We start from the raw sequence: 12,682 nt of genomic DNA, 5'->3' as shown, positions 1-12,682 counted from the left end.
ATCTGGTTAAAAATAATTTGATGTATTTGATATTTATACCATGAAAAGAATTTACTTGAGAGTTAGCCTCGGATTCATATCAGTTTGGGATATTTCATTTAAAATAATTGTGTGAGGGTAAGAAAGGACTTTCTAAACCCTTGTACAACCAATATACCTTCAAGTAAATACAACCATAATTGATCAAATTTCAATATCTAAGAATTAAAGTTTTCTTTGTACTAATACACCCCCCTCCCCTCCCCCCATTTATTTTAATGAAATAACCTGAAACATTCAATTCTAACTAAATAAATCTTGACAAAAAAAAAACATCTAAGAAAACAAATATAGTGAGCTCCTTACCTGCCCCTACAGCTGCTATATCTTCTTTTATCTGTTGTAACTCCCCAGCTAACATAAGTACCACCCCAGCACTACATTTAGGGTGTTGGAAACTATATCCCTGTAGCTTGTCTTTGATGGTTTGCTGTAAATAATACTCCTGTGCCATGTCACAGTTCACTTTCATCATCTACAAAAATTATTATCATTAAAAAAAGCTTTGAAAATTTTAAGTTAATCTTGGTTTTTAAGGCGCTTTTCACAAACTAATGGTCAGTAGGAGTTAATGTTGGTCAATTTAGGACACATTTCATTCTGTTCAGGCCTGTAGCCCGGATTTCCCGAGGGGGGTTCGTTGGACTCACAAACTCGACTTTAACAGTCACAATTCGAAAAGAACATTGACTGTAACAGTGCTTATTTGTTTTCAAGGGGGGGTCGTCCCAAACCCCCGAACCCCCTGGCTACGGGTATGCTGTTTCAGAGCAAACAAGACTTAGCAATAATTCGTAAAAAATATATACACTATTATTCCAATAAAAAAAATGATTAATCACCATCTATTATGCATATATTGAAAATATACTTATCCTAACTAATGTTATTTGTCTTTCATAAGTCATTTTAAATATGTAATTCACTACTATAAATATTAAATTTCAATAAATTAACATACACTTTCACCAATGAAATTTCTTCATCTAGCAACCTACCTTGCAAAGCCTACCAATTGTATTGAATTTTAATTTGAACTCACCTTGAATTGTATAAATGGATGCAGCATTAGATACAAAGATGGTCTGTAAGTCACAATGAAATCCAGGAACTTCCAGAATGGTAAAGATACTGAAATAAAAAATAGTTTTGTCATTTACCATTTTCATGTATTTTCATTTTTCATTATAAAGCTCCAACTAATTAGTTAGTTCATTTAAAATAAAATCTGCAAACCCTTCTGGGACATCTGAGATCACCTCTGTTGGATTTTGGGGTTCCTGTTGCTACATCTTTAGTTTTCTATTTATTTGGGGGTCTTATTTAATGCCTTGGCATTAATTATTTTTCTTGGGTGTCTCTTTGATGTCTTCTGACTTATTTTTTACAAGGGGATTATAAGGTTATTCCTATTCATTTAATGAAGCACTTTTAAACAAAAAGAAATGCATGATTTAGTGTGAATTTATTTTTATTATTTGGATGCTTTCTTTTGTAGATTTTTAGGGTTACACACAAACAAAATTTTCCTGTAGACTTGTATGCAGAGTATTATAAAAGATTTTTGGTAATAAAATTATTCTTAATATACACAGTTGTCTGTACCTATTATGCACTTTGTCAAAATAAACAGAATAGCATTTGAAAGGTCAAAGGCTACCTTTTTAAGATTATTCTATAATGTAAATTACTTTCCATTTTTGCAGAAAAATGATACCATACTTATCACTAGTGTAAAATTTGTGCATGAATGCTTTTTTTTTCACCACAGGAATATTATTCATCCAGGTACTCTGTGTAAAGTTTCCAGATATTGGTTAGAGTCTCAGGAACAAATACATGAACTCATACTAAAAAGAGTTTGCTGTTATATATAGGGGTAAATTCAGTAAATAAATATACGTCATCAGGGACCGCCCATTTAGGGGAGAGCTTTCTGTATAACGTTAGAGTCATATGCTCTTCTGATTGGTAGATAATGTTTGTAATAAATATTTTTTGGCAGATGGATTAAAACTAGAGTTGAAAAAAAAATAAAAAAAATAAATGCTGAATGTACTTAAAGTTTTTACTACAGGGTTGAAAAGTAATGGGGGTCAGTATAGGAATTCAGTGCGAATCTACATTGTTTGTAAACAAGGCCATGTGAATGCCCAAAAATGCAGCATGACCCTTTGTTTTTATTGTTGCAAAAGATAGGGCTACATTTGTACTTTCATGAATGTCATATGAAAGTTTCCAATTTTTAAAGAGGTAAATCAGGTATAAAGTTAATTTCATACACAGATTAGCATTAAAGTCAATGGGAGATTTTTTACTGAATTTACCCCTATATCAAACCTTATTCAAGTGCATACCTTTTCCTTTGGAAACCATATCTTGGATACATCTGGCTACTTTATGCCATTCTGAAGACAAGACTTTGTCAAAACAGGTCATCAATATCTCTAATCCTAAAATAAAGTAAAGAATACTTTATCAAACAGTAGATCAACCAATACTGATTGGAGATGTGTTTCATGCTTCCTATTTTTTTGTTGAAATGAACACTGAAATCTCGGTACTTTTTCTTGTTTTTGTGAACAATATGTGTAGGGATTTGTCTAACAAATTGGGAAAAACAAAATACAAAACTAACAAGTCATGTTGACAAACAGATGATCCATTGAAAGAATAATTGGTGTTTAAAAATTTCAGTGTATTGGCTATTTCTTGGCATGTTTCTTTTTAATGGTCAAAGAAGCTGAAGTGCCCTTTTATATAGCTTGTTGTTCAGTGTGAGCTGAGCCAAGGCTCCGTGTTGAAGGCCGTACTTTAATCTATAATGGTTTACTTTTTAAATTGTTATTTGGATGGAGAGTTGTCTCATTGGCACTCACACCACATCTTCCTATATCAATTGAAGACATACAAATGAAGAGTATGTTCTGGTACCTACCTAGAAATGCCACATGAAGAACCAGTTCATTATCTGTTCGTTTGTCCAAATGATGTGAGAAGCTGCTACACCTATGGTTTTCAGTCATGGACAGATGATGGTGATGACCTGGTTTCTGGTTGGCATTATTATGTTGTGTCTGTGCAGCATGGAATGGTGGAGGACTCAGCATATTCAGTATCATTGACAAAGCATAACTAACATCACAATGCCTCAGTCTTGGTGTCTCTGTAAGTATATTGTATATTGCCATCATTACTACAATATTAATTCTATGCCAATGTGTAAATTTGTGATATATTTTCTTTCCCTAACATACTTCAAACGAAAGTAAATAGCCCCTTTATAATAGCAGTCCTATGTGTTGAAGTGGGATTTGTGTTGCTTAGTCTTTAGTTTTCTATTTTTTGTCATGTGTATTATTATTTATAGATAGTTTTAAAAAAAGATTCATACATGTATGAAACATTGCACATGGTCAATGCTGTTTTATTTCTATTCCAGAGAAAATAAATGTCAGATCCCAAATTCCAGTGAAAATAATGTGTCCATTCTTACATCACAATACAAATAAGTCACATATTGGTGACCTCCTGTGATTATTATTATTAATTGAAATTTAAACCAGTACCAAAGTACTAGGAATATAAATGTCATCTCCATTGTTTGTCTTCCAGGACATTGAGGACTTGTGCACCAAAAACCTAATTTATCAGTAAACTAATGGTTCATTTTAAGGCAGTAACTACTATGGCACTATATCACATTCAAAATGAATGATTTCTAAAAAAGGAGGGACTTTCAATAAAGATGGAAAACTTTTGGAGCATTTTGGTCCATATATTGGTTAATGAGGGTAGAACATTTCTTCTCTACAAACATTACCTCTCCTGCCTGCTCCCATCCTGATACACAGAGGTAATATAAAGTTAACCATCACACTAACAGATCTATCAGGAGACACTGTGAAGGTGGACACGGTACTTATAACCTGTTCTAAATTGAACTGGTCCTGCAAAATATGAAAAACATACATGTAGTTTGAGAAATGTAAAAAAAATATGTTTAGGTATGCCCAGAATTAATTAATTACAAACTCATCAAACAGACATCAGACAAAAGAAAATATAAAATGATTTAAATGATTTCACCATGTATGAATAAATGCTTTTATCTTATTTATTTGAACACATGTGGATAGTTGCCTCAATGACAATCATTGTTGGGTTTTGAGGTGTTAGTACTTCAAGTTGTGTTCGCTTTGGTTTTTGCCCTCAATAAAATGCAAGTGTTCAGTTCAATATTCATTCAAACAAGCCTAGAATCATAAGTACAATATGCATATGCAACGTCACATCATTAGTGTTGATGGCACATATAGGAATGCATTACGTTCCCGCAATCCTCAACATCATATCACATCTCCTAATTTTAATAAAGGTTGGCATTTGGTGTGAAAATCTTTCAGCTTAGTTGGTCAAGATTTGAATAACAAAAAAATGCCAAAATCTAGTAATTGCCTGAAAAACATATTCTAACAGTCCTATCAAGCCATTTCTTGGAACATATTAACAGTCAAATTTAGTCAAATAGTTTCTTTAATAACTTCTCAATAAAAAAAAATAATTCGGTAAAACTTACCCCCAGAGCCTGCATTTGCATGGCCACCAGTTTGATAACAGCACTACAGAATGATGGTGGTGTTGTATGACAAATCTGTTCACTACGCTGACTTCCCTGCATGGTCAGACTGTCGGGAAAAATAGGACCTCCTGGTCCACATAGCACTATACTTAGTAGGGCACTGACCAGGGTCTGAAGTGACATAGAATCATTTGTTAGAACAGAAAATATTCATCTGTTAAAAAATACTCTTTCCAATAAATATGTTCACCCACTGTGTCTTTTGTGGTGTTTTTTTTTAAACAGTTGTAAAATCTGAATCTAAGGTATAAGTCCCTTACTTAAGAGAACTGCTTCTACAGTCATGCATTTTCTGATAATCAAAATAAACTTGAACTTACCTGTACAAAAAAATTGTAAACACATTAATGTTTAATATTGTAATGTTAATTCTATATTCTTATCTTTATGTCAGCAAGTTTTTTTATTCTTTTATTCTGTTTTATTTCATTAAAACTTTTGAATAGGATGATCTTCTATATGGACATATATACCAGGGTGTATTGCACTGTAGATGTTAAAATCTTCGAACTTATAGAACTTAAATGGATGATTATATATATATTTCAATTGAAGAAAGGAATATATAATTGATGAATACAAATTTCTATTAAGTCTCCTAAATCCAAGTAGTATAACTTTTGGTGACAGGCTCTTAATATGGTTTTATATAGACTCATTTATTGTTTTAAAATAGTATATGTTGTACAAAAAATAGAGTAAAAAACTATTCAATTTTTTTTATTGGTTCTTATTATCTTATTTGCATCATCATTTCAATATTTCATTATTTCTATTGTTTTCCAACTGATGACAAATTCAATTATTAAGTGTGCTTTCAAAATATGCAAAATAGCTCCTGAAATTTATATTGATATCCTTCTTTTTGGTACTCACAAAAAGAAATGGCATTAATAAATAATATAATGATTGCGGAAAGTATGCAGTTTTTGACTGGATATTAATGTAATTTATAACTGTCAAACCCTTAAGAATGACATAGTAACTTGGACTTGTGTGACTATGAGATGTAAACAGCAATAAAACTGCTGTGATTTGATTTTTTGTGTTTTTGTGTGTATTGGATGGATACTCATATCCTTTCTTTTCTATTACAGTGAAAAGAAAATTGTATTGTTTTATTTATAACATTATTGGATCAACAAAACAAAAACAACATCACTATATTTCACAGTAATTTTACAAAATTAAACAGGTAAACACACAACACTTCATGTCATAGGATTACATAAATGCACAACTCATACACAACTAAAAACACAACTTAGTGACAACAATATAATAAAGTGGTCATTCAATTTGTTTGACAGAAAAAAAAACATCCTATATCCACCATGGTGCACATATCTTATTTGTTCAAGGGTAATTATTATCTTTCCTCTATTTGACTTACGCCAAACTATTGAAAATAGTTTAAATATTTCTCCATGAAATTTAAAAATATATATGATATTTTATTTTACATTTTCTCAACTGTTAACTCATGATTTTTTTACTTCTTCTATTGCATCAAAAAAATAACTCTTTAAGACACCAGATCAAACATTCTGAAGAAAGGTGAGGATATAGAGTACACAATCACTTTCCAGTTTGGCCTAATATCCATCATGCAGCATGCCTACCTAATTTCAGACACATTATGAGGGATTATTTGACCATACATGCAGCAAACCTGCCTAATTTCAGACACACAGGGAAGGGTAGTTTGACCATGCAGCATGCCCACAATGCATTATACCTTCAGGTGTGGGAGGTGTGCAATATACTGAAATTTCCTCAGTGTAAGAAATACGCCTAAAATAAATAATTTAAATGTGCACAACATAAAAACAGGAAGTTATATGAAAAAAATCATTTATAACTGTTTAAAATAATTCTTACTTCTGATGTAGCTTTTTTTTTTTTTTTTTATCAAATTGAGAACCTGGCCAGAGTTAAATTATAAATACAAAATTTCGAGAAATAAAGAGCCCATTTCTTAATAATTTTGTGTAAACTAATTTTTCCTGATGCTGACAACATTAATTTTTCCTTTTCAACTATAAAAATAATTTGGATTTTTATAAAAATTGTTATGGAAAGTTTTGAACTCAATTATATACAGATATATACAAAGTGTAGTGGTATGAAAAATGAAGGCAATTTCCCAAGAGGATAAAGGTTGGCAACAACTGGCCTTTTTCATAACATACAAATATGTCTAGAAATGCAATAAGCCTAAAAGTCATAGCCAAAAAGCAAAAATTCAAAATTACCACCAAAATTTGTATTTTTCACACTTTTTTATATTATAAGAAAATGAAACGTATACACACATATAAGTAGCTATAAGACCTAAATGTTTGCATCAATCTTTTTTTCAAATTCCTTAATAAAATACAATAGTATGACATAAACGCAGATAATTTATTAAGAAATAATCAATGCTTTGTTAAACATTATATTTTAATTTGACCACTGACCTTTCAGTAAATTGGCTGCTGCATCCCAATCAGCTTGTCTCTAAAAGAAAAATATTAAATCAACCATCATGTTTGTTTATATGCTTGTTACATACCTCCTGGTAGAAAAATAGGATAAATTTGTAAGTAAACAGAGAGGAATTTTCAGTTTTAAATTTTCCTAGGAGTTTAGTATTTTTGTAATTTTACTTTTAACACAGACTTTAACTGTTGTCCAATCCAATTCAATTTATTTGAAAAAAATACTGTATAAACTAAACCCTCATTTATATAGAACTAGTTACCCTTACCCTCAACGAAGACTTCTTTGATATCTTGTTAAATAATCTGTCAAGCCTCCTCAAGATCAAGTTTAATCCAGGTCTAACAGCTTCTTGCTTCCAGTCAGTTATAGGAAGAATTTCTACCATATACCTGAAACATACATTAAACATATAGATTTCAAAAACACTTGTCAATAGGAGAAAAAGAAATAGGGTGGAAATGAATAGATATGATAGAGTATACAATCAATGAGACAGTAACCCACCAACACAGTAAATACAAAAGTTGACTGTGTATACCATTGAAATAGGATTTTTTGGGTCCTAATTGCTCTTCAACTTTGTACTTGATTTATATTTCATAAATTTTGATTTAACTGTCAATGATTTGGGTTTTGTAGGAGAACACACATCTAGTGTACAACACTTTTAGCATGGTATCTTATGATGAGTTTACTGAATGTGACAAACATAAATTCTCTTGGCATTCATATTGATTTTATATGTACATGTTTCTATTCTCAATTTTATGTTTGTGTAGGTTAATAGCAATATACTAAAAGAGTGAAGAGTGACATCTATGTATAGCTACAGCTTTTCAGTGAAATAAAATGGTAGTTTAGAAAAAAATCTTATAAAGACCTTGTTTTGGTGATCAATTATAATTTTGCCAGCTATTAAAGAAATTTCAATGAACTATAATATATCTCACTAACTGCATAAAATTTGTAAAAAACTCAGTGTTTACTTTTAAAAACTGGTACCAATTAAATAATAAATACCTCTGAAGACCAGTACAACCCAAAGTTGCGGCATCATATGGAGCTAACTTTAACAAAGTGTTGGCAATTTCTGCTAGTCTCTGAAATCATTAAAAAAATATATTTTATAGTACTATAAACATGAACAAGGTGTCTAGCTATTTCTGCAAGTCTCTGATAAAAATGTTACATAAATCAGGGTGTTTTTTTTTTATCATAAAATGTTTACTACAATAATTTTTTGATTGATTGATTGTAGGTGTTAAAAGCCACAAGCAGCACAAGGATAATTTAAAATTCTAAAAGGTAAAAACACAAGAAGGCTAGAGACATAAACTGCTCAATTTAAAAGATCTTTAAACATCTGAAATTCTTGAAATCAATTTGTTATGATTGTTAGCTGGTCTACAATAGTTATTTAAGATATTTCCTTAAATAGATCTCCTAAAATTGCAAATACTTATTTATTATTAAATTTGAAGTTAAATGTAAATAGATCAGATGGGTCAAAACCTGCACCAACTCATAATATGCATAGTTTTCTTGTCAGATGACAAAAATTGACATCAGCTATCAAATTTATAGAGAGTACCCATTTGATCAAAATACATTGCATGTGCGAACAGCTATCAAAAAATTTGGAGGTATAAAAATAGTTTGCAATTTTGGCAAGTTGAACATGCAGTAATGACAATAAAATACCTGGGCTGATCCAGGATTTTTGTAAGAGGGCATAATTCCAGAATAGTGAAGCTATACCACTTTTTGATCTTTTCTACGCTAAAAATTTAAATAAATCATGAGAAACTTAAGAACTTTTTTTGGTTTAAGGCAATACAAGAGGCATACACTCTCTACACCCTATCCTTGATTAGCCACTGAAGTATACTCACATTATGAGATTTTGAGTCCAGGAGATCAGTAGGTCTGTATGAGGGGTCCGCCAGAATTCTACGTAACTCTTTCAGTCTGACTTGACAGGTGGAGTAGAAGTCTGCTATGACATTCAGGAGGAGGTCTCTTGGTTTACGGAAATCATTTTTCATGTCTGTATCATCTAAGTCATGGACGTAAGTTTTCTTTCTTCCTTCCTCCATGTGACGGCTATAAATAGTGATATAGTAATAATTATAACTCTTTCAAAATCAGTCACAAAAAAATATGCAGGATTAGGCCCATTTAACTATTTTCAATTAATAAACAAAGCTGTTTAAATTAACATATCCATTCATTAGGAACAATCAAGGCAAAAAGTTAAGACAGCCCAAAGATCAATTTTCAAAGTATATATACATTCAGAGCTAACTTATTAACTAATGCAACTAACTGCATAAGATTGCTAATGCATTATGACAATAAAAAAATATTTGAATCAATCAAGAAAAAATGTTATGTATTCATAAATAAATGTTGTTATCATTAAATATAATCATACATATTTAATTGAAAGTTCTCACAAAAATATTAACTCCCATACTTATTAAACATATATTAACTATACCTTGCATGCGAATCTTCTCTGTCATCATAATAACTAGTGCCACCTAGTGGTGAATGATTACTTTGAACCTTAGCTGAAGACTTTTCCAAGTCAAACTGTCTTTGTGGAAGACTCATGTTTCTGAAATCAACAGTAAGTTTCTAATAAAAAGATACAGATTTCATAAAAGTCTTGTATAAGTCATACCCATTAAACAGCATCAATGCAAAATTCAAAGATAAACTTGAATGTGAGCATTTATAGTTCAGTTTTTCTACCTTGAAATATTGATAAAGCTTAATAAAGTAATAATAGTAAAATAGCTTTGGTGATTTTTTTCTCATCAATGAAATAACAAATACTGTCATTGCAGGTGACATAAAATGTGCATTCAGTGCAGTAAAATTGGTAAGCTAATGCTATTTTCAAAATTGTGCTTGCAATCAAATTTTCCAGTCATAATGTATAAAATCTCTTAAGCACAGGACAGATAATGCAGGAAGTTTCATCCTCATTCATTTTAATCCATGATTTAATTTACAAATCCATAATTTAATCAAAGAGCTGAATAGCTCTGATGGGAAAGACGGCCCTTGTTTCTATTTAATTATGTTTTTGGAAAGGGAAGGGGGGGGGGGGGTATCTTTTGATAGTTTTCATATGAAGAATGAAAAAGAGAACAGCTAGAACATGTAGAAAGATTGACAATATTGAAATCAATTGTTGTTTATGTAATTTCATTTCCTAAGTTTAGGATTCAATTTGGACCAATGGAAGAGATCTGCATCTTCTAAATCTAAACATTTGATAAAAGTTGATAGCTAATTATCTAAAACTCAACTGAATTCTGTCATTTCACAACAACTACAATATTTTTTGAAATCTTGATTGTGTACCACTGAACTGCAGGCTAGGGCCATTTTCCATTTTTTGTGACAGTACTCTTGGATTTTTAAGTTTTTTCTTTAGAAAGTGTGGACTGAAAAATCTATTCAGTTTAAATTTCCATTCTTAAAGTTCTGAGTTACAACTCTCATCACAGGGAAACAGGTACTAATAAAAAACAATATGAGTGATGTAAACTGTGTGAAGCTTGTTTCCAAATCTTAATTTTGAAATATTTGTAAATAATAAATATGTTTAAACTACAAAATGCAAATTTTTATTATTTTTTTTTTACCATTACAATGATTATGTAGGTACACAAAAATTTAGTTTTAATAGAAGACTATTAATCCAATGAAATGTCACATTTGAAGTGTTTAAATACATTAACTTTTATTTTAGTGGATAATTACTCATCAATTGAGGTGCTCCTGAATTGGAGGAAGATTCTCAGAATTTTTACAGAAAAAAGTGGTCTCACTAATTAGCGACAAGAAGAATTTTAGCGACAAGAAGCGACAAGAAGAATATTTTTTTCTTGTGGCTAAATAGTCTTCTTGACGCTTCTTGTCGCTTTTTGACGCTTCTTGTCTCTGATAAGTGAGACCCGAAAAAAGTAATAAAATCGGTTCTTTCCCCTGTCTCATGTAACCCCACGATCTTTGTTTATTTTGAAAGTTGTTGACCTACAAATTAAAGTATTGTATGTTGATGTTTAAATCATCTACAGTAAACAATATTATGTTTAGATTTAACAAATACAAATTTGTAATTAGTGCACAATCTCTAAGAATGATTTAAATAACCAGTGAACTGGTGAAGGATATCCCTGCTTCTCCCAAGAATGACGTCACTATAAAATACAATGTAGGTTGGATATATTTAGAATATCTCGTCATACTAATTATTCCGGATTGTAAAATAAACGTAAATAGTGTAAAGGAGAGTTCAAGATACGATAATTTCGTGAGAAACAGAAGGGAAATGTGTAAAAAAAGTGTTTAAAGTCAACTATTCATTTCTGGGTCTCCTTCTCTTCAATCTAGGTAAGATTTGTTGGGGTTTTTTCCACACTATAACATGTATAAAAACAAAATGAATGATGTGAGGGAGTGTCACTCTGGTCAACCCCATAGGGGATTGACGGCTTGAAGCCGTCTTTCCCCAAAAATGGACATATTAATTTTCTATTCTTCCAGATCTGCCAACTATCCCCATCAATTTTTTGGGGGGTGGGGGGTGGGGGGGGTGTATCCCCCATGAGAGGTGTTAACGTGAATTTTGGAATTTTTTATAACATAAACTGAATACCTCAATACAGTCATTGCAATGAGTCAAAAGGGTATTTAAGCAGTTCCACATAAAAACTCATTCAAACAATATAGTAGTAGATTAAAAACACTTAAAAAATTAGCAGGTATGTTCATCCAGCAAAAAAAAAATAAAGATATTCCAAGGGCTCACTAAAGGTCATAACCTCTTTCTCACCTGGTAAAGAATTCACTACAGCAAAGTAATGCCTTAATAGATATAGCTATGTTAGAAATGACATTGATTTCTGATCTGGCTGCTGGTGGGTTGTCTCTCTGGTTTGTGTCTTTCTTTAGGTGACTCAGGTATCTTGGTATTAATACTTCCAATATTTTCTGTAACAAAAATGTGTTTCACAACAATTATACATTCATGAACTTAAATCTAAAAAGAAGAAAGGTCTTCCTAAATATTTTTTCTCTTTTTTAATTGAACATTCAACATATTATTTCAATATTTACTATTTACAATTCAATATCATTATCAAATTGATAAATATACAGATTTAATTGTTTGATGGAAAGATATCATATTTTCGTCTTATTATGATTAGTATTATCATTATGGCAATATTTGAAAGATGCTTGTTAACATATATCTTGTATTCATGGAACCACAAAAGAAGTTAAACACAAACCAGCATCTGAACACTCCTGAAGGAGTCTGGAGCATATGCTATCACTGTAACACACATATTTATCACATCTATCATAGCAAGTCTATCTGGGTCATTCTCATAACAGAAATCCTGAAATACACAATACACACATGTTTCTTACATCAATCATTGACAGAAAACACAAAACTAATAATATAAATGTGGAACTATACAAATCATT

At 31.0% G+C, this 12,682-nt stretch overlaps 1 protein-coding gene across 3 annotated transcripts in view; it reads right to left on the bottom strand.

Annotated features, from left to right (window-relative positions):
- The window catches only part of LOC134708088 (protein unc-80-like), a 66,000-nt gene that overhangs the window by 6,121 nt on the left and 47,197 nt on the right, over positions 1–12,682 (bottom strand). For all 3 annotated transcript variants that reach the window (XM_063568386.1, XM_063568387.1, XM_063568388.1), the window contains 14 exons: positions 12,481–12,591; positions 12,021–12,178; positions 9,669–9,788; positions 9,061–9,271; positions 8,189–8,268; positions 7,434–7,557; positions 7,144–7,183; positions 6,420–6,475; positions 4,619–4,792; positions 3,863–3,989; positions 2,978–3,205; positions 2,397–2,492; positions 1,082–1,170; positions 346–514 (listed from right to left, as the gene is read on the bottom strand). In XM_063568386.1, the coding sequence (XP_063424456.1) occupies positions 346–514; positions 1,082–1,170; positions 2,397–2,492; positions 2,978–3,205; positions 3,863–3,989; positions 4,619–4,792; positions 6,420–6,475; positions 7,144–7,183; positions 7,434–7,557; positions 8,189–8,268; positions 9,061–9,271; positions 9,669–9,788; positions 12,021–12,178; positions 12,481–12,591 (1,783 nt within the window). The remainder of the gene's footprint in view (positions 1–345; positions 515–1,081; positions 1,171–2,396; positions 2,493–2,977; positions 3,206–3,862; positions 3,990–4,618; positions 4,793–6,419; positions 6,476–7,143; positions 7,184–7,433; positions 7,558–8,188; positions 8,269–9,060; positions 9,272–9,668; positions 9,789–12,020; positions 12,179–12,480; positions 12,592–12,682) is intronic.

The sequence above is a fragment of the Mytilus trossulus genome, chromosome 2, assembly GCF_036588685.1.
Source record: "Mytilus trossulus isolate FHL-02 chromosome 2, PNRI_Mtr1.1.1.hap1, whole genome shotgun sequence".
Lineage (NCBI taxonomy): Eukaryota > Metazoa > Mollusca > Bivalvia > Mytilida > Mytilidae > Mytilus > Mytilus trossulus.
The sequence above is the reverse complement of the archived record's forward strand: the minus strand, read 5'-3'. Positions and strand labels throughout refer to the sequence as shown.